The sequence below is a fragment of the Cheilinus undulatus genome, linkage group 2, assembly GCF_018320785.1.
Source record: "Cheilinus undulatus linkage group 2, ASM1832078v1, whole genome shotgun sequence".
Lineage (NCBI taxonomy): Eukaryota > Metazoa > Chordata > Actinopteri > Labriformes > Labridae > Cheilinus > Cheilinus undulatus.
The window spans coordinates 8,915,015-8,935,930 of record NC_054866.1 but is presented as its reverse complement, the minus strand read 5'-3'; the positions used below and the strand labels follow the sequence as shown (position 1 = coordinate 8,935,930).

General features: G+C 40.1%; 1 protein-coding gene across 2 annotated transcripts in view; it reads left to right on the top strand.

Moving 5' to 3' along the window:
• Window positions 1-20,916, top strand: part of LOC121520734 (von Willebrand factor A domain-containing protein 5A-like) — a 40,411-nt gene that overhangs the window by 17,654 nt on the left and 1,841 nt on the right. The window contains exons 9-19 of one of the 2 annotated variants that reach the window (XM_041804342.1): window positions 71-215; window positions 2,405-2,484; window positions 2,577-2,691; window positions 2,792-2,950; window positions 3,028-3,131; window positions 5,004-5,224; window positions 6,371-6,421; window positions 6,661-6,720; window positions 17,460-17,570; window positions 17,760-17,822; window positions 20,555-20,712. In XM_041804342.1, coding sequence (XP_041660276.1) covers window positions 71-215; window positions 2,405-2,484; window positions 2,577-2,691; window positions 2,792-2,950; window positions 3,028-3,131; window positions 5,004-5,224; window positions 6,371-6,421; window positions 6,661-6,720; window positions 17,460-17,570; window positions 17,760-17,822; window positions 20,555-20,712 — 1,267 coding nt within the window. Of the gene's footprint in view, window positions 1-70; window positions 216-2,404; window positions 2,485-2,576; window positions 2,692-2,791; window positions 2,951-3,027; window positions 3,132-5,003; window positions 5,225-6,370; window positions 6,422-6,660; window positions 6,721-17,456; window positions 17,571-17,759; window positions 17,823-20,554; window positions 20,713-20,916 lie in introns of both variants that reach the window. The other variant, XM_041804331.1, reaches the window with a different exon arrangement.

Here is a 20,916-nt window from a genome sequence, read left to right as displayed (position 1 = left end):
GTCATTGTTGTAAATCCATCTACATGATTGTGTGCTCTGATTATTTGTGAATTTACTGATGTGGTGGTAGGAAGAGTGTGGAGTACAGCCAAAAGACCATGGAGGAAGCTCTGAAGAAAGTTGGAGAGATGGGGGCTAATCTGGGAGGAACGGAGATCCTTCGACCACTTCAACATATTTACAGCCAGCCCTGCATTCAGAATCAACCAAGACAAGTAAAACACACACCCACACCATTAAAAACATGTTAAACAAGTCTTACATTACATGCCACTAGCATTAACAAACTTTTCATTTACACAGAGAATCCTTTTCACTTCTGCTGGTAACTCTGAATGTGCTGGTTTGTTTATAGTTCATTCTTACCACACCCTCAGTTTCGTAATTAACCTAGAAAACCATTTCAAAGAATCTAACATTAACAACTTTTTCAGCCAATGATAACAATGTGAAGCATTTCTTTTCAGTTTCTTTATTTGTGAATCAAATTAATGCAAAGAAATGTACGTTATGATGTTGACTTTAAGATTTCATATTTAAATGAGTGCTGCACTGCTACACCAGTGTGGTCTGAAAACATGACTTAGAGGTAAAACAAATGGTTCAACAATGCCCCTCACAAGGGGGGATAAATAGGAGAGCTTTCTGGGGCCCAGCTGAACAGGGGAACCATGGAGGTCAACAATGTCATGGTTCATTCAAAGTTAAGCTGTGATAATCATATTTAATTTTAACCTGAATAATAGCTAGTTAAAGCAACAAAACATAAATTTAAATTATGAATGCTGTAAGATATTTTTTCAAAATGTAAACCCCCTTGTATTAAATCAAATTATCTTTTTATTTGTAATGGTAACAATGTGGATGGATGCACGGAACTATGAGGAAAGTAATTTCAGACTTTATATCTAGGCCATGTTGTACACAAATGTCAGGATGCCAGAAAATGAAATAGAAGAAACTGTGACAACTGTAGTGAATAATTGAATAGTTGTGAAAAGTGGTAAGATGGGTTAAAAGATTTAAAAATGGTCAAAAATTGGCATAGATGGGTTAAAATGAGTGAAAAGAGCAAAAAATTGACAAATAGTTTCAAGAAATGGGCAGAAAGTAGTGGGCATGGGCAAAGGCAACACAATGGGTTAAATGCAGCAAAAACTGGCAAAAAAGAAGAAAAAGTGGCAAAATAAAGCAGCGAGAGTTGGAAAGAAAGTTGCAAAAAGATGTTCCAGAAATGTCCAAAAAAGGGGAAAAGTGGTGTAAAAAAATGACAGATAGGGTTGAAAAAGGGCAAAAATGAGATGAAAGTGGCAAAAATTGCCCAAGAAGTTGCAAAAAAATGTTAAAAGGTGGCAAACCCTTCCAAAAAGATGTTGCAGAAATAAGCAAAAAGTGGCAAAAAAGACTTTTTGTCATGGAATGATTATTTTTAAATTATTTAGTACCAAATAGATGGGAACTGTTTATTGTGTTTAATACATAAAAATCTTTGAGTTTTAATGTCTAATCAGTTTTTTCTTTTATCTTTATACTCCCATAACTTTTTAAAAACTCAATGGACATTGCCTTGAATGCATATCCTTAAAGCCAAGGAAAAAAGGATGTTTAGAGCTTGATTGTGCACCACAGGGTTGATGTTTTACACACTTTTTAAGACAAACAGTTCAGGCACGACACAATGGTTAAAAAAATAGCTTAGAGCTAAAAGGGTCAACAACAATGGCCTGTGGAACTGGAAGGACCTGAGTGAAAAATGAAGTACATTATTAGACTGCTATATCGTACTCTGCTGCCATGTGTGCCCCTTATCTCCTCTCAGAGAAATTCTTTTGTGAAAATAACTGTGAGCTGAAGTATTTGAGGAGCAGTGAAGAGTTTGAAAACTCATTTTATATTTACAGCACAAGATCAAATATTGGAGCAGCTCGTCTTAACATCAGACAACTTTGAATGAACTAGCTCAGAAAAATAAAATGTTTATTGGTGGCCCTACTCTTTATGGTTTATGGTAAAGAAAGTTCTATTTATATAATTTTTTGTGATTTACTATTTACTGTTGCTATTTATCTGTAAATTGTTAGTGCTTCCTGCACAAAGAAAAAAGCATTATGTATAGCACTAGTACTGTGTTTGACAGAGCAGGAGCAGACAGGCAACAGATGTTCTGCTCGTACTTGTATTCTTTTATTTGATTATTCTTTTGAAAGGGGGGAGCCAGCTCATATGGATGATAGAGGGACTATAATAATAATAATAAAAAAAATGATAATAATAACTTTATTTGTATAGCTTATAGTTTAAAAGCAAGTGTGCTTTGGCATGCCAAGAAACAAAGCAGCAGAGCCCAAAACAAAAGAACAGAAAACAAAAAAACATTCAGTGACATGAACTTTCTCTTGACTAGCTCTTTGTCTTCACCGATGGAGAAGTGGGAAACACCAAAGAAGTCATCGATCTGGTGAAGAAGAATTCACATCTGCACAGGTGAAACCACAGACACTTTACAATCACAGTTTATAGAATATTTACCTTCATCTCCTGCTCTCTGTTCTAAAAACTAAACTACTGCATTGTAGATGTTTCTCTTTTGGGATCGGGGAAGGAGCCAGCTCTGCTCTCATCAGTGGGCTGGCCAAGGAAGGAGGAGGTCATGCTCAGTTCATCACAGGCACCGACAGGATGCAGCCCAAAGTAAGATAAACGCCAAAGAATGAAGCTGTCAAGGGAAACAATACAACAGAATATGTATCTGAATCAAAGTTTCAAATCTCTTCTGTTTTTTCATAACCAGGTGATGCAGTCACTGCGATATGCTCTGCAGCCGGCCGTGATCGACGTCTCAGTCTCCTGGGATCTGCCGAAGAACGTGTCCGTCTCTGTCCTCTCTCCACCAATCACAGCACTATTTCAGGGTCAAAGGTCGCTGGTTTATGCCCAGCTCAGTGGACAGGTAGGAGCCCATCTTGTGATTGTGAAATGATTTGTTTCTTTGTCTAATGAGCTTTATAAAAGTGTGATCCTGTTCAGATTCCAGAGGCAGCAGAGGGCTCTGTGACAGTGAAGTACACACTGGCTGGTCAGCTCCTGCAGAACCAGTTTAACTTCAGCCTGAAACCTGCAGAGGACTCTGGGTAAAATAGATGATTTTTGTTTAATATTATGCTAATAGTCTAATAGTCAACATCTGATGATACAGTTTATCTGTAACCTGAGTCCAAGTTAGTCTTAGATGTTTCCCTGAGAGTTTAAGTCTCAGCCACGTCTCTTTTATGCTTTTCTCTGACTCAACAACCAATTAAATGGCTTCTTAAAAATTTTTGTACAAATGTTCAGTGACAGAAGTCAGTGCTCTAAATATAACTTGACTAGTTCATCTGATTAGTAGAAATCAGAATAATAACATAATTAAAAGCTGTCTGAATTCATATTTAGATAATACTGTAATATATAAATATTAAATCATTTGTTGTCAACATTCATGCATACTGTTTAAAGCCTTCACTTAGAGTTTTCTGTAGCACACTGCTGATATCTAAAGGCCAGATGAAGGAGTTGATAAATCTGCAGCCTCTGGGTTTGCAGAAGAAAGTGCCAGGCTGCAGTTTGGTTTTCACTGACAAATATTTCATCATTTTGCAACCTCTCACATAAATTTAGCCCCAATCTTTACATCAAACACTTTATTTAGTGTTTCGCCACAGGAAAGACAATAAAGAATCATCTTTGTGGCACAGCTTCTTTTCCACCTTAAAAATTGCATCCTTCACAAAACATGCTGCAATTGTTCATAAACACTAATATCTAATCAGCCAATCACATGGCAGCAACCAATGCATTTAGGCATGCAGACATGGTCAGTGATCTGCAGAAGTTCAAACCAGCAAGAGTGGGTAGAGAGGTGATTTCAGTGACTTTAAATGTGCCATGGTTGTTGGTGGTCTGGCAGACTTTCATGGTGTTACATCAAATTCTGACCCTGTCAGTTTTATACCCCTGCTTAAGTGAAATATTTTTCCAATCATCTTTTTAAAAATTTTGATGAGCCTGTGTGGACATCGACTTACCTGGTAGTGTAGGTGTGGAAAATGTGTGTTATATGAGGTGGTGTTGTTGGACCCAGAATGCCCCACCGGGGGGAGGGGTGGATGCCTCAGGGAGAGCAGAGTAAGGTTAGCAACCAGCACGAGACTCCGGAACCCGGAAGCTTACCAAAATAAAACAATGAATACAAATTAAAACACCACAATGTGAGCCCATACTCAGATCTCTCCTGCTCAAAACGTTCAAATGAAGTTCCTCTGCTCTCTCTTTCAGCCAGCTGACTCTCCATCTGTATAAGTTCTTCTTTGCTGTACTCCAGTTCACACAAATATCCTCTCGTATCCACAGTAAACTGCACATCATCATCACTCACGTTGAAATCACTAGATTGTTGTTTTGTTAAGCCTGCAGACCCACACAGCTGATCAGAGAATATCAGTGCGCAGAGGCAGAAAGAGAAAAAATGCTGGCAGCTGCATTGTAAACTAGTGCCTGACAGAGAGGGGTTTGTTTTGTGGAGAAATGAATTGCTTTGTACATTTTCAACACAGCGTACAGGCGAGCTAACATTTTCTTGGCTCATTTTTACATAAAACTGGTTAAACTACGCAGATAAAACGTTCCCGTGTATATCCATTATGCCACAGATCTCTCTGAGCTCCTAATAACCACAGGATCAACTTTCACAGTAATCACTGGAGGCTAATGCCACTACTATAGTCAAGGACCTCATACGACCCAACTTCAAATATCCCGAAATATCCCTTTAAAGTGGTAAAGTATAAAACCTTTAAGCAACTTGCTGTTCAGTATTGTCTAAAACAATTAACTCTACGGAAAACGGCCCAACTCTGAGAAGTTTGTAAAGGAAGAAATGTGAATAGAAATAGAAAAACATAAATTTAATGAGCAATATTTCAAATATGTATACAAATGTAATGTCATCTCTCTCTTGCCTTCAGACTAACAGTCCACAGACTGGCTGCTCGAGCTCTGATTCGCTCCCTGGAGATGGAAAACCGAGAGTCCAAAGACCAGCAGGATGAAAGTGTGAAGAAGAAGGTGGTGGAGCTGAGCGTGCAGTCAGGAGTGAGCAGTGCCTTCACTGCCTTTGTCGCTGTCAACAAAGGTGATGGTGAGGCAATACAAGGACCTCTGGTGCGCAGAAATGTGCCAAGAGCCAGTGAGTATTTCAAGTGCCCTTAAAATCTGCAAACTAAGTTGCGCCACATGTATAGAAGCTGGTCCTCCAAGCCAGCAGGACAGGTATGATTCAAACTTGTAGCTCCTTACTGCATGTCACCCCCAACCCTACCTGATTCCTACACCATTCACTTTCCTGTCCACTTCAAATAAAGTCAAAAAGACCTCCCCCCATCTACCTGTCTGTCTGATTGAACAAACCCCTTTTAATATCTTACAAAGACAACTCAAGTAAATACAACGTGGAGTTTCTAAATGATGATTTTATTTATTAAGGGAAAAAATCCAAACCTATCTCGCCCTGTGTGAAAAAGTAATTGCCCCTGAACCTAATAACTGGTTGTGCCACCCTTGGCAGCAACAACTGATATCAAGTGTTTATGATAAGTGGTGATAAGCCTTTCACATCGATGTGGAGGAATTTTTGGACCCCTAGTCTTCTCAGAATTGTTTTAACTCAGCCATATTGGAGGGTTTTCCAGCATGAGCTGCCTGTTTAAGGTCACACCACAGCATCTCAATTGGATTTAAGTCTGGACGTTGACTTAGCCACTCCAAAAAGTTAATTTTGTTTATTTTGAACCATTCAGAGGTGGACTCGCTGGTATATTTTGTTTCTTTTTGAGATCTTTTAGCCTACTTCACTTTGTCTGACAGCTTCTATTTAAGTGATTTCTTGATTCAACAAATCTGACGGTATTTAGGCCTGGGTGTGGACAGTGAAATTGAACTCAACCTTCCCAGAATTGTGATTAATCACAGTGAACTCATGACTTAACAAGGGGGGCAATTACTTTTTCACATATTGGGCCAGATAGGTTTGGATTTTTTCCCCTAAATAAGTAAAATCATCGTTCAGAAACTGCATTTTGTATTTACTTGGGTTGTTTTTGTGAGATACAAAAATTGGTTTGATAATCCGAAACATTTAAGTGTGATAAATATGCAAAAAAATCAGGAATCAGAAAGGGGAAAACACTTTTTTAACATCACTATATATGTGTGTGTCGGATTTGAATAACCTTTGTTCTTCCTGATAATACCAGTTTATATGTAGATAATAATAGAATGATCTATTTCATGATTCTAGGTACATTTGAACATGTCCCTTTTGTTTATTTCACAGTGTACATGGCCTCTATGAGCAGGCATCATCGCCGTAGCCGTGGTCCTCCAAGTACGTAAAAATCTGGAAAAACAGTATTATTTGATTTTAGAACAACTTGAAACATGTCTCTATTTTTTTTAATCACACAGGGCCTAGATTGAATTGTGGTATGCCAGGACTAAGTTTCATGGCTGGTGGTTCTCCTCTTAAGTACAGCCTGAAATGCTAAGAGTGTAGTTCTGTCAAATTTTTTCTTTGCCAATATGCCTGTTTTATCTTGTTCTCATGTGTTTCTTTTTTTAAAGCAGAGATGCTCCATGAAGTGCCTCGGTCTCTCCAAATGGCATATAATTCTTTCAGTGCAGATGGTGAGTATTAAGCACAACACAACAGGACAAAAAGTGACTCTGTTGTTATAAATGAAAGAAGGGCTGTGAAATAATTGCATTTTTAAATTAGAATTTATCAATGAATTTTAATGATTAATTGTGATTAATCATATACACTGCCTGGCCAAAAAAAAAAGTCGCCACAAAAAAAAGGTCACACACTCTAATATTTCGTTGGACCGCCTTTAGCTTTGATTACAGCACGCATTCGCTGTGGCATTGTTTCAGTAAGCTTCTGCAATGTTACAAGATTTATTTCCATCCAGTGTTGCATTAATTTTGAAATTGATGATGGGAGAGTCTGACCACTGCACAAAGCCTTCTCCAGCACATCCCAAAGATTCTCAATGGGGTTAAGGTCTGGACTCTGTGGTGGCCAATCCATGTGTGAAAATGATGTCTCATGCTCCCTGAACCACTCTTTCACAATTTGAGCCCGATGAATCCTGGCATTGTCATCTTGGAATATGCCCGTTAAATAACTTGTTGCCAGCTGAAGATAATCACCCATGCAGTAATTATCCAATAGGAGGCTCATACCTATTTGCTTAGTTAAATCCAGGTGGCGACTTTTTTTTTTGGCCAGGCAGTGTATTCTATTAAATGTTTAAAGTTGCATTACTTTGCATTTCAAAACAATCTATACTGACAGTATCAAACAGTTCTTAATTATCTTGACTGAGAGAGGTTAAAGAGATGTATATTATGACGTGATTTTTAGATGTTTTATTTATAATTACCCCCTGACATCTGTGTTTGGTGTGGTAAGTTCGCACATGATTAGCGACATCTGTAATCCACTCAAATTTACAGAAATTTCTGAGGGAAGCATAAGGGTGCTGCATGGCTGCAGCAACAAAAGTGCACAGCAAATTTTTATTTCAAGAATTCATAGAAAAATAGCAAAGTTTTGCCCATTGCGTTCTGCAGGTGACATTTCCTGAATGTATACAGGCTGTGAACCAGAGTTTCCATGGGACAACATGTGCTTAATGGTTTCTCCGCCCCTCTATATGTATAAACACATTTGAACATGTTTTAGATCTGTAGCAGCTGTTCATGACTGATAAACTAGAGAAATATCTCCTCTAACTCTTCCATTAAACATCCAGGTGGTGTAAGTCTCCTGTGCGTATCTGCAGCTGATCAAACAGAGGAAGATAGAAAAAGTCGAGCATTCCTCCCACTGATGTATGAGAAAGGGAGATATATTATGTTAAATATGAACCTCTCCTGTTACTTGAACAGTTTTCATGCAGTTGATGCTTTCCCACACTTCAGTATGCTGCCGCCCAGTTTGAAACCTGGAAATCCTCTGGAGCCCAACACAATCCTCATACAACTATAATATGAGTCTCAAAGTATTAACCAGTATGGATGCTTGGTTTGTACCATACAGAGTTGGGTTTGCTTGTACTGGATGTTGTTGGTAATGGCTGCCTCCACTGTGTTAACTAGAGCCATGCATACAGAGTTGTGCTATGGGCGGGGTTTAGTTGTACTGAAAGCCCTCTAATGGCTGCCTCCACTGCTCTAAATACTCAGAAATAGCTTTAGCATTGCACCCTTTTTATTAGAACTGGACCACATTTCTGTAGGACATAAAGATAAATACAACCCTAAAAGCTTTTCATGTTGGGAAAGATGTTTTCACTCTTCTGCTGACCTGCTTTAGCATGAGTATGTGATAGTTAAGAGGGAAAGGGTTAGTTGTTGTGACTGGTTGTGTACAAGGGCCGCTAGTGGAGCTTAGCTTGGACTTAGCTGCAGCAGCTCTTTTGTCTGAACTGGACTACTCTTTATTAAAACACGCGCAGAGAGCAGCACTGAAAGCTTTCCATGACAGAAAAGATGTTTTTGTTCTTCTCCTGGTCTGCTTTGGTATGGGTTTCCAGGGCCTGCTAGTGCGGTTAGCTCGGATGTTGCTGTAGGAACGCATGGACCACTTTTCTTTTTAAAACCAGAGCAGAGAGCCACACCGAAAGATCGTCTTGGGAGAGAAGATTCTTTGTGCATCCGAATAGAATCCAAACAGAATAAAGAGAGGATATTTCCTCCTCACCGTTCTGCTAACATTAATGCTGTCCTTGACTAGGCCCGGTGTGTGCAAATGTGTCGCTCTAGGCAAGAGGCACGTTTGCTGCCCCTCAGTTTGCAGCTATAGGTATAAAGAAAAAAGACATCAACCCTGAGGTCACAGAACAAAGGCATGTTTTGTTCCTGACAGAAAAAAAAAAAAAAATATGAAATGCATCAAAATGTACAGTGCCTTGAGCACAAATTGTGCTTTTACATGAACTGCTTGATGCGTGCAGTTGCACTGGGAGATTTAGCGAGTTTTAGGTAAAAATGGGCCAAACACAATGTTTGCTCAAATGTATGCTATGTGAAAAACTTTGATGTGCTTTACATTTACCCCAGAATGCCTCCTGATGTAAAATGCACATCATGAGGTCTACCTCAGACCTCACATGTTTTTATCTTTGCTGAGGAAATTCATCTCATGGAGTGTAGATTTGGACTGAACAGTTCTTAATTCAAGAGGAGATTAAGCAGTGGAGGTGGTTGGAGCTCCTTATCTTTAGTTGTTTTGATTGAGAGCTAAGCGCTGAGATTTGTGCCACTAGAAACTGAATTTGAATAATGATATTAAATTTGAATAGCATGATACTGAATTTTATGTATGAAACTGAACTTGAAACTTTAATCTTTTGAAATTGAATTTATTTGCTTTGAAATTGAATTTTTTAATGTTTTGAAATTGAATTTATTTGCTTTGAAACTGAATTTATTTTCTTTGAAATTGAATTTGTTTGCTTTGAAATTGTATGTTAATGACTTGAGCATTCAACTCTATATATTCCTTAAATTCAAAAATAAAAAATTCAACTTCAGTTCATTCAATTCAAATTCAGTTTTACAGTTCAATTGCAGTTCAGCATGGTACACCATTTTCATCATCCACTTCCGTGAGGAAGAGAATTTGAGCACAGATTCTCAACTGTGACTGCTGAAAATACAAGAACTGAGTGGAGCTTGTGTCTTTTCCACGATGTCTCAAGACCAGGGACGCATAATCAGGTTTGTATTAAACTTAAAATTATTCATATTTATCATCGTTTACAGGAAAAAAAGAACGGAATGCAAGTCCTCACATCACTTTAGTTATTGGAGCCAGCTACTAATATGGTTCAGTATAGCTTCAGTCAATATGACAGGGATAGCTGGCTTACAGTATTTTCCTCCAGTGCATGTAATGCCCAGCTAGACTGAAGTAGAGGCTGGCTGGGGAGGGTGGTGGAAATTGTTCCTCTAAAACAGCCAAGTTACCTTAACGCCATTTAAAGATGCAGTAGGTAACTTTTTGCTAACCAATGCTAATTTTTTTCTTTTCTATTTAGATCAAATGTTCGTACATCCATAGAGAGCTCTTAATGATAGGAGTAAAACGGCACTATTGCGAGATCTCTGTGTTTCCATATGCCTGAGAAATCAGCAGTTAAAGGTTCTCCACCACGCCAGGTATCACCGACCAATCAGATTCGCCTCTGACTTCTCTACCCTGATTGGTTGAGGGGCAGGGCTTACTCCCTCGCCCTGATTCGTCGAGGAGCTTTCCCTGCGTGAACGCGCTTGCAGGAGTAAACACCACCAATAGCTGAAAACGGCTAACAGTAGCTACTCAAGGAACAGAGACAATATTCTAGTTTTTTCTTTGACTAACACAGCTATCAGCATCCCAGTAACAACGCGATTAACACACTGCAAACACTTGGAGAGAAGAGGACTGAGCAGGAAATAAGACGAGAGTAAATATCGGCGCAGCATGCTATCTGAGGAAGCCTGGGAGCTGAGAAGTTTCATTTCAGATCCAGGGCTGACTGCTTTTCTCCTGGACAGGTAACTAGCCTTTTTTATGCCATAATGTCTCACAGCGAGAAATATAACTATTTGTATAAATATCACCTGCTGTATGATTTAGCTTTATTAAGGCCCACTAGCCCGCGGCGTAGCATAGCCTTGTTGGCCGTGGAAATGTCACTGCTGTTGAGGGCTCATTACCCCGAGTTAAGGGGATTTCTTGGGGAAATTCAGGACTATCTGGACAGACATTACACCCGTTATGAAGCGTTTTTCCAGAGCCCAGGAACGCTTCTTCGTGAAAACCGGGACTTATTGTGTACACATTACACTGAGCAAAGTGACGACATTGCTGGGGGGCTGCGTTTAAACATAGCGGTGCTGCCCGGAGAGGCTTCTTTACAGTTTACAGCTCCTAGTTAACATTTTCCAATTGTTTTGCATTTGTAGGATGATTTACTCAGATCATATTTTAGTTTTAGAGTCATTTTACCAGCTAATCAGAGAAGGTAAAATTCTCGTATGTAGCTTGCTTAGCACAGACGTGGTTTAAAGTCATGTGGAAACAACACTTACCAGAAGGAGGAGCCGGTTTTAGTTGTTTCCCTTTTCCTATCATGATTTTGTGCTATAGAATAAATGACAACGAATGTATGGCATCGTATTAGATACTGGTTTAGAGACACAATAGATTTTAATTTGCATAAACGATTAAACTGTTGTCTTCATAGCATGCGTTCACGGGAGGTTAGAAGCCCCTTTGTTTTATTTACAGATCCATTGAGTTCATTCCCACATTATTACTCCCAGGAAGTGATCAGAAAACACCTGGGACCCTGAATAGATAAGAGGGCAGCTTCATCTATATAAAAATATGTCAGAGTGGTCAATACAACAAGGCCATTGAAATACAGCACAGATCATCTACAGCCACACTGTTGAATTTACAGGCATTGGACGGTGGACCAATGTATTCTGATTTCTTTTGTGCCTTTCATTTTTGTTTAATCAGGTCAGGTGGTGATCTTCAGAAGGAGCAATGGTGGGATGCACTTCCAGCTGTGAAACTGTATTAAACCATGGATTAAGACTAAACTCCTAGAGCTGTACTCCTACCTCTAGACCATGTCCCAGTGTGCTGCACTGAAGATCTCATAGGACAAGCAGTCACTGTTTATTTCAACCATGTTAGACAGCTAGCTGAGAACCATATCTTATGCACAAAAATGCTGTTTATTTTACCTAATAAAATACTGTTGGACCACATTTTCTCATCTTTTATGCATCATAGTACTTGGTGGTGTATCAAACAAAGTGACAGTGATTTCTTACATAAGAGAGGATGATTTTTTTAGAAGAGTGGCTCGAAACATATACATGGCACATTTATGATTTAAGTCTACTCTAAAGTAAAAATGTTATAACTGCATATCTACAAGTAGTTTACAAGTCTAAGAGAACAAAGTAAAAGTATATCAAGTGTTGAAATCGCTCAAAGTAACACTAAGGTAATAAGCAGAATCAAATTTTGAACTGGAAAAATATAATGTATACAGTTTAAAAAAAAAAAAGAATTAAAGATGATAGCCTGGAACCTAAAAAGTGAAACGTATGTAAATGTCCACAGAGTAATAAGTGTATTAAAAACAAACATGAATGATGATGACTGTGAACCCCTGGGTGGTGATGAAGATCTCAGTCATCTCTGCAGCTGCTCCAGGGTGAGGCCTCTAATTCTAACCTGGTAAAGTAAAATAAACAGCCTCATTACAAATTTATACTATAGGGGTCAACTACATCAGTTTTACAACGTGGAAAGTATGTATTCAAAAGACACACTCATTCTTCTGCCATTATTTGAGCTTGTAAAGATGTCTGTGTATCGGATTGTAGGCTGTCGGTCCTCCATGTCCACGTCCAGCCATGGCCACTTCTCCCTCGGCTCCGCAGCTTCAGTCGCGCCGACCCGGCTCCCTCTACACCTCGCCTTCCAGCTGTGGATGGTCCTGACTTTTAGCCACCGCTGGAGTCGAGGCTTTCGTCTTTTTCATACTGAAAATAAAAGTGTGTTTCTTTGTTCGGTGCTCGCTAGCGTTTGTAAACCTATACTGTGCTAGTTCATTGCTAACTAGCCGGCTAGCTGCTAGCATCGTCCTTGTTTGGCTGGTATAAGCTATCTGAGCGTCGTTTCTGACAAATATTCATGTGAAATAGCAGGATGTAAATCCCTGAGCTTATATTTGAATTATATTTAGACATCACAAGCTTTCTTACCTTAGAATCAGATACGGCCATATTCATCGCTCCATCTGTTGACAACTGTCCGACGCCATGTTGGTTAAAACTAGATTGTGCGCGAGATTGTGGGAGGGGCTAACAGGAGTGTGGGGAGTGAACTGAGAGAGAAACAGGTCGGGAGGGGCTGTACTGGTTTTCAAATCTCAAACTAGCTGGCTGTGTGCCAAAATCTTACCAACAGCACCTTTAAAATACTTATTTTTTGCTTTTCTGTCCTCTTCGGTGGCGTATTGCATTCACTTGAAAATAAAAAAAAATTCTCCTGTTTTATGACATAACTATCTCATAAAAACAGGATTTTTTATTTATTTTTGATTTTCCTGTTTTTATGAGATACTTTCTCGTAAAAACAGGAATTTATTTATTTTTGAATTTCCTGTTTTCACGAGATATTATCTCGTGAAAACAGAATTCGATCAGACCTAGGGACAGAGAACTGTTATGTGGAGCAGATGCAGATATTCCTGAGACATGATCATGTGGATGAGTTTTCATGCAGATGCTATTTGTCTGGCTCAAGCAATCATAACCAACACATAGAGAACTGGTGGGTATTTTTGAGGAACAATCTGCACTGGATCAACATCTTTCGGGATTTGAAAGATTCTGACTACTTAACCCCACACCTCTAATAACTGGCTGATAGATAGATGGATAGATAGATAGATAGATAGATAGATAGATAGATAGATAGATAGATAGATACTTTATTTATCCCCTTGGGGAAATTCAGGTATCCAATAGCTCACATAATAAATAAGTATATAAAATACAATGAAACACAGAATAAGAATATAAAATAAAATACACAACACAGTCGACATTTAAAGAGTCTGTCAGTGGGTGTGGCAGCCAACAGTCCGGTTAAGAGCCACTACCCTTGATCAGGGAATTATACAGCCTGATGGCTGTGGTGACAAAAGATCTCCTGAACCTCTCAGACCTGCTGCGCAGTGAGATGAGCCTCCCACTGCTGCTGCTTCTCTGGTGTTGTGGAGGGGGTGACTCACATTGTCCAGGATGGACTGCACTGTGCTGCGTGTGTGTCTCTCCACCACAGTCCCAAGTGAGTCCAGACTCCTGCCAAGCACAGAGCCTGCTTTCTTCACAAGTCTATCAAGTCGTCTGGCATTCCTATCGGTCATGCTGCCACCCCAGCAGACTGCGGCATAAAAGAGAGCATTAGCGACCATGGACTGGTAGAACATATGCAACATTGCATTGCATACTTCAAAAGACCTTAGTCTCCTGAGGGAGAAGAGCCGGCTCTACCCCTTCCGGTACAGGGCATCGGTGTTTGCAGTCCAGTCCAGTTTGTCATCAAGGTGCACCCCGGAGTACTTATAGGTTTGTACCTTTTCAATGTCCTCTCCTCTGATGGTGACAGGCAGGAGCCGGGGCTTAGATCTCCTAAAGTCAATGACCATCTCCTTGGTCTTGGAGGTGTTCAGCAGTTCTCAGAGCTCCAGTCACTGAAGGCCCTCATCAGGTCCCTGTACTCCCCTTCCTGTCCATTCCTAACACACGCCACAATAGCAGTATCATCCAAATACTTCTGAATGTGACAGGACTTGGACCTGTACTTAAAGTCTACAGTGTACAGGGTGAACAGGAATGGGGCCAGGACAGTCCCCTGTGGAGCCCCAGTGTTACTTACTGCCGTCGTTGAGACGCAGTTCCCTGGCCTGACGAACTGCTGCCGCCCTGTGAGGTAGTTTGTAATCCAGGAAGTGAAGGAGGGATCAACCCTCATATCTTCAAGTTTGCTCTGAAGAAGGAGGGGCTGGATGGTGTTAAATGCACTTGAAAAGTCCAAGAACATAATCCTTACACAACCACCTGGTACATCCAAGTGTGAGTGGACCCGGTGAAGCATATAGAGGACCGCATCATCCACTCCTAAGTGATGCTGGTAAGCAAACTGAAGAGGGTCGGGCGCATGTTCCACCTGCGGACGCAGCAGGCGAAGGAGCAGCCGCTCCAGTGTCTTCATAATGTGTGATGTGAGGGCCACCGGTCTATAGTCATTGATCTCGGCTGGGCACCTAACCTTAGGAACCAGGACCAGACATGATGTTTTACTGGGACCCTGCCAGTTTGAAGACTCACATTGAAGATCCTCTGGAGTGGTTCTGCCAGCTGTGCAGCGCAGACCTTCAGCAGCCTTGGGCACACGCCATCAGGACCTGCTTCCTTTCCCGGGCGAAGCTTCTCAAGCTCCCCCTTCACTTCCTCTGTTGTGAGGGGCAAGGGGTGGGGTGAGTGCAGTCCCTTGGTCCTCTGTGAAGGAGAGGGGCGGTGAGAGAGGGAGGTAGTGAGGGGTAGTCACTGCGTCTTCTGTGAGAGACAGGGGCGAGGGAGGTGTGAGAGGGGGAGACGCACTGGTGTTAGGGGTGCTGCAGCCTGGGGGCGCAGAAGCTGAAGATGAGAGAATGGTTGTAGGACTGGTGGGTGAGGGAGAGGGTGAGGCACTGGCCACTGAGTCCTACTGTAGAACTGGTTGAACTCATTGGCTGTATCCACATCGCCTGCTGTTGCCTGGCTGTTCTTCCTGTTATAGCCAGTGATGAAATGCAACAACCAGTCATGCAGGAGAGCGTCAGGGGGAATCCTGTTTTTACGAGATACTATCTCGTAAAAACAGGAAAATAAAAAAAAAATAAATTCATGTTTTTACGAGATAGTATGTCGTAAAAACAGAGATAGTATCTCGTAAAAACAGGAAATTCAAAAATAAATAAATTCCTGTTTTTATGAGATAGTTATGTCGTAAAAACAGGAGGATTTTTTTTAATTTTCAAGTGAATGCAATACACCACCGCAGTGCTCCGTGTATGAATGAGGCTTTTAAATAATGACAGAGCGTAATGAGCGAGGAGCGCCCCGCCAGAGGAAGCTGTCCGGTAGTTTGTTGATCACGGAGAGAGAAAACTTTTATCGAATTAAGCAAAGTGCTCAGATGGTTGGCAAAAATCCCTCTCAGGTATAATCGGTCACTGATGTGAAACCCTGCGCTGTCAGACAGCCATTCTCCCTGCTCATACTTACCTGTTCAGTAACAGGTGCACTGCAGCTGTCAAACAGCCTGTCTATCCAGTTTCCAAGGAAACGAGTGAGAGAGAGGAAACAAGTAAGAAAAAGATTTCAGCACGAGATTGTGGTAATCGCGCATAAAACGTTAAATTCCCACAAGCCTGCTGCTCATGTTGTACCATCAAAAATCACTTTTAGTAATTTTTGCATGGAAGGAAACGGGACAGACAGGCTTTCTGAGAGCTGCAGTAGCACTTGTTACTGAACAGGTAAGCATGAACAGGGGGAATGGCTGTCTGACAGCGCAGACTGACTGAAGCTATGCTGAACCATTAGCTAGCTCCAATAGCTACAGTAATGTGAGGACTTGCATTGCGTTTTTTTCCTGTAAATGATGATAAATATGAATAATTTTAAGTTTAATACAAACCTGATTATTGCGTCCCTGGTCTTGATTACAGACTGTAGAAAGAATTGGACACCCTGTGTGACGTCAGTCATCTGCTTATAATAGGCAGACTCAAACGACTCTTGAAGCCAATCCGTGGAGTCTTCCATATTGAAATCGTGTCTCAACCGAACTTTGGATCAACCTAACGGCCCGCCCACTAAGCGTGACTTCCTGTCAGCCTGCTAGCTAGCATTCTGGTTGACAGAAACGTAACCTCTGCCTGCCAAGCTATCTGTCAATCAAATGAGACATGCCAATCAGCTTTCATCCTAAATATAATCCAAACGATCGTGGTACAAAATAAATTCACCCCCCCTACAATGGGAGCACAATAAGACTCTAGCTAATGAGACAGGTTTGGTTTTTTGAACCAGGCTGTAAACCAGTTTATTTCTAGTGTCAAAACCGGCTGTTTAACATGTGTCCAGACAGAACTTCCGGTGTTCCTGCAGACAGCCTCAAGTGGACACTCGCGGTATAGCAATTTTTTGCACTTCTGCATTGGCTTCATTTTTCAGGACCGGAGGTTGCCGCTTGGTCTTGAGACATCGTGGAAAAGACACCAGCTCCACTCAGTTCTTTTTCTCGTGTTTTCGGCAGTCACATTCAGTTGAGAATCTGTGCTCAATTACTCTTCCTCACGGAGGTGGATGATGTAAACGGTGTACCATGCTGAACTGAAATTGAACTGTAGAACTGAATTTGAATTGAATGAAATGAAATTGAATTTTTTATTTTTTATTTTTAAGGAATATATAGAGTTGAATGCTCAAGTCATTAAAATAAAATTTCAAAGCAAACAAATTCAATTTCAAAGAAAATAAATTCAGTTTCAAAGCAAATAAATTCAATTTCAAAACATTAAATTCAGTTTCAAGACATTAAATTCAAATTCAGTGTCATGCTATTCAAATTATATATCATTATTCAAATTCAGTTTCTAGTGGCACAAATCTCAGCCCATAGAGAGCCCCCTAGTGGGGGGATATGTGGGGTTTATATTAATTAATCTTATTTTTTGTCTACAGTTATTAGGGTCATGTTTAACAGGCTGTTTATTTCAATCTCTCAGCAGCTCCTGGAGGTGGCAGAAGTTTCTTCTATGAAGGCAGCACTACAAGAGAAAAATCTAGAAAAAAGTGGAAATTAAGTTTAAAATGTCAAGACTCCTCAACAAAGAAAAGCAGTGAGTTAGAATCACAGTCTAAAAGTGTTCTAATTAAGTTTAAATTACAGTTAGGAAATGTAATTCATTCATCATTGTTTTTTAATCATTGAGTGTTCTTGTGTTTCAAATACATGGGTCAGATATGGCCATGAACAGACTGGGCAGATCTGTTTTTTTAACATTCATTTATCATCATGTTTTTAACAGAGGAACCTGGAGTGGCATGCTGGATTGGAGACCTATATGAATCAGGTGACTCTTTTGATTCAGGTAGGTTTTAGAATAATTTATGGATGTTATCTATTTTACTGTTCTGTTCTTTAATGATTTCACTTCACTTTTGTCCAGTTGTTAATATTTATGTCTCATTAATATTCAGAAACACAAAAGAAAATCATATTAGAAATGGATTAAAGTTATAATGGTTGAAATGAAATCTTTAATAATGACCAGCTAAAATATTCTAACTGCAGTACATCTAGGCAATATGGGGCCCCTAAGTACGGTGGCCCTCAAAGTCAAGTGCAAGTACATTTTTTATGTTTCATTAATTGTTTTGCCTTTATCGAAATTTCTTCTGTTCTTTAAAATGCTTTTCCTGTTCTGCATTCAGTAAAATATTTTTCCAGTTGACCTTCAGGGCCACTGTTGGTGTATCTTTAGAGTGAAATATTTAAAATGAGTAAAGGCTCATTTATGCTCCACGTTTGAAATACATACAGCCATGGGCAGACCTTTCTGTCTGTACTCTGCATTTATTTTTTTCAGTGTTGCAGCCAGCAGTTATCCCAGAGTAGCAAATCACAATGAAGAAGAGTAATTGGGGAAAAAGTTAGAGCTTAACTGAGTTTTCTGAGGAAATATCACTGAATATGGAGTGCTGGTTAGAAAATACAAACATATCAATGATGTTAGCTCACCTGGGCACAGAGCAGAGGTGGGAAAAGTACACCACTATTGTATTCAGGTAACAGAACAGTCAGTCTAGTTAAAACTGACTTAAGTAAAAGTAAAAAGTTTACCTTTAAGGGGACATATTATGCAAAAATCACTTTTTCAGGCTTCTCTAACAAAAATCTGTGCCCCTGGCCTGTCCACAATGCCCTCAAGTACCGGAAAAATTCATTCCCTTTTCCCCCCTCTTTCTCCACCTTTCAGAAAATGTGTGCTGAAACAAGCCATTTTCAGATTTTCCTCTCATGACCTCATGTAGGGAGTTAACCCCACCCCCAGGTTTGATTGGCCCTCCCCACTGGGAATAAATTTCCGCCCTCCTCTCCTGATCCTCCTCTCAGCTACCAGCTGATCAGGAGAGCCACATCCATTTCCTGAGAGGGGTGTGGTCAGGGGTGGAGTCTGACAGCTCATTAACATTTAAAGCCACAGACACAGAAACAGCTCGTTCTGAGAAGTGCTGAAACAGAGGGGTCTAGACATGGAAAACTCAAATACTGGAGTGTTTTTTCAGCAACAGACTTTACAAGTATGTTTTAGGGACCTCTGAGACCAATATTAACTTGTCTTCAAAGGGCGAAATATGTCCCCTTTAAGTTCTGAGTAGCTACTAAGGAGTTGTACCATAAAATATTATCTTTCCTTATTGGCAAGAACAAGAGAATAGATCTCCAACCAGGTTGTTCCGATAAAGTCACACCTTTATAATAAAGTAAAATACACAGCAAAATTTAAAGGGCTAAATTAACTCATGAAAGTAAAATTTAACTCTTTAGAAGTCTCTAAAATCGTCCACGCTACATATAGTTACTCTACGATTTTGAAAGTCTATAATATTTTACAACATGACAGAGCTGCTGTTACTCTTGAAAATCAGTGGCAAGGTGGGTCTCCTCTGGCAAGAACAAAGTAGGGAGTCAACATCTTAGCAAGGGCATGAATACTGATGATGCATATCCACCATGCTTCCTTTTAAAAACACCTAAAATCACAGGCATGAACTCTAACTCAGTGGATAACTTCACTCATGGTGCAAATGTGTCTCACAACAAAAACAACAATTCACCAGAAACATGGCAGAGAGATGGCAGAGAATCTGTTTTTCACTTCCTGTAAAACCAACCTTATCGTTTTTTGTATACACTCTCTGGGGTATTTTGCCATCTGTATGTTTACTTCCATAATTGAGATGTAGGATATGCATACTCAACTCAACTCAGCTTTACCAGTTTCGTACATAAAAGCATGCAGCCCAGAATGTTTCACAGAGAACAGAGAGAGACCCTTCATTTCACAGAGCATGAAATGCCGTTTCAGCTTCACTCCAAAAATGCTGCTTCCCAGCGCTCTTGCTGCTCACCGTGTTCGCTGTTTCTCCTTCTGACAGAGTTTGTCATTATTTTTATTTCTATGCATTCCAAGCCTTTATGGGTGCCTTTTCGTCCTCAAAAAATAAATAAATAATTAAATAAAAATTGAAAAGGGCACTCATACATAGGGTGTGCAAAATGCAAGGTTGATATACGTTTCACAGATGACCTCAGGAATTGCCTCAACAGTGCATCTTTTCGTGCTTCTGGGAACGGCCCCAAAAAGGACTTTGACCTAGAGTTATGAATTTTGGTGTGTAGATTCGGCTCAGGGAGCTCTACAAAAAAGTCTCCTGGAGCAAATCTCCTACTCCACCAGGAAATCCACCATTTTAATAATTTAGCCAAAAATGAGGTGTTCTTGGCCTGTTCCAGGGGTCGTTCTTGATCGTCCTAGTTTTTCTGTTTGTGTTTGTGTACTTGACTGATGTAGAGATCGCAGAAAGTGTTCATAAAAACAGATTGGGCATGTTTATATGATTTTTTTGTTCTACAATAGTGGCCTTTTTCTAATAAAACAAATCAGATTATGCTGTTAACATCACGACTTGAGTGATCAGTCTTCAGAAGTCAGATAATGATTGGTTTATTACTGTGCATGTTAACTACACAACGACTGTTTTGAATGAATATTAATACCCACTGTAATTACTTTATCCTTTATGTTGATTCTCTAAGTAAGCATGTGTAAGTCTCAGACAGAGGGTCCCCCCATGGACCCTCTGCTCCAGCTGGTCTCCCTCCAGAAGGCATCTGGCTGCTGGGACCTGGCTCCAGATCTTGCTGCTGCAGTGGGCAAAACCAGTGAAGAGGTGGAGAAGCAAAAGCCTGCATCGGTGAGTAACACTGAAAAGAAATCATTTCTATTAATACAAGCAGGTAGCTGTGAAGTGTTTCCTGACATGGTAGCAAAACGGCAAACGATAAATCAACAAAACTTAAACTAGATAAAAGTATAAAGGAAATGAAATTTATTTTCATAAACTGTACATATATACATGGAAAACAATAAGAAAGCTGGACTAGAATTTCTGAAGCCC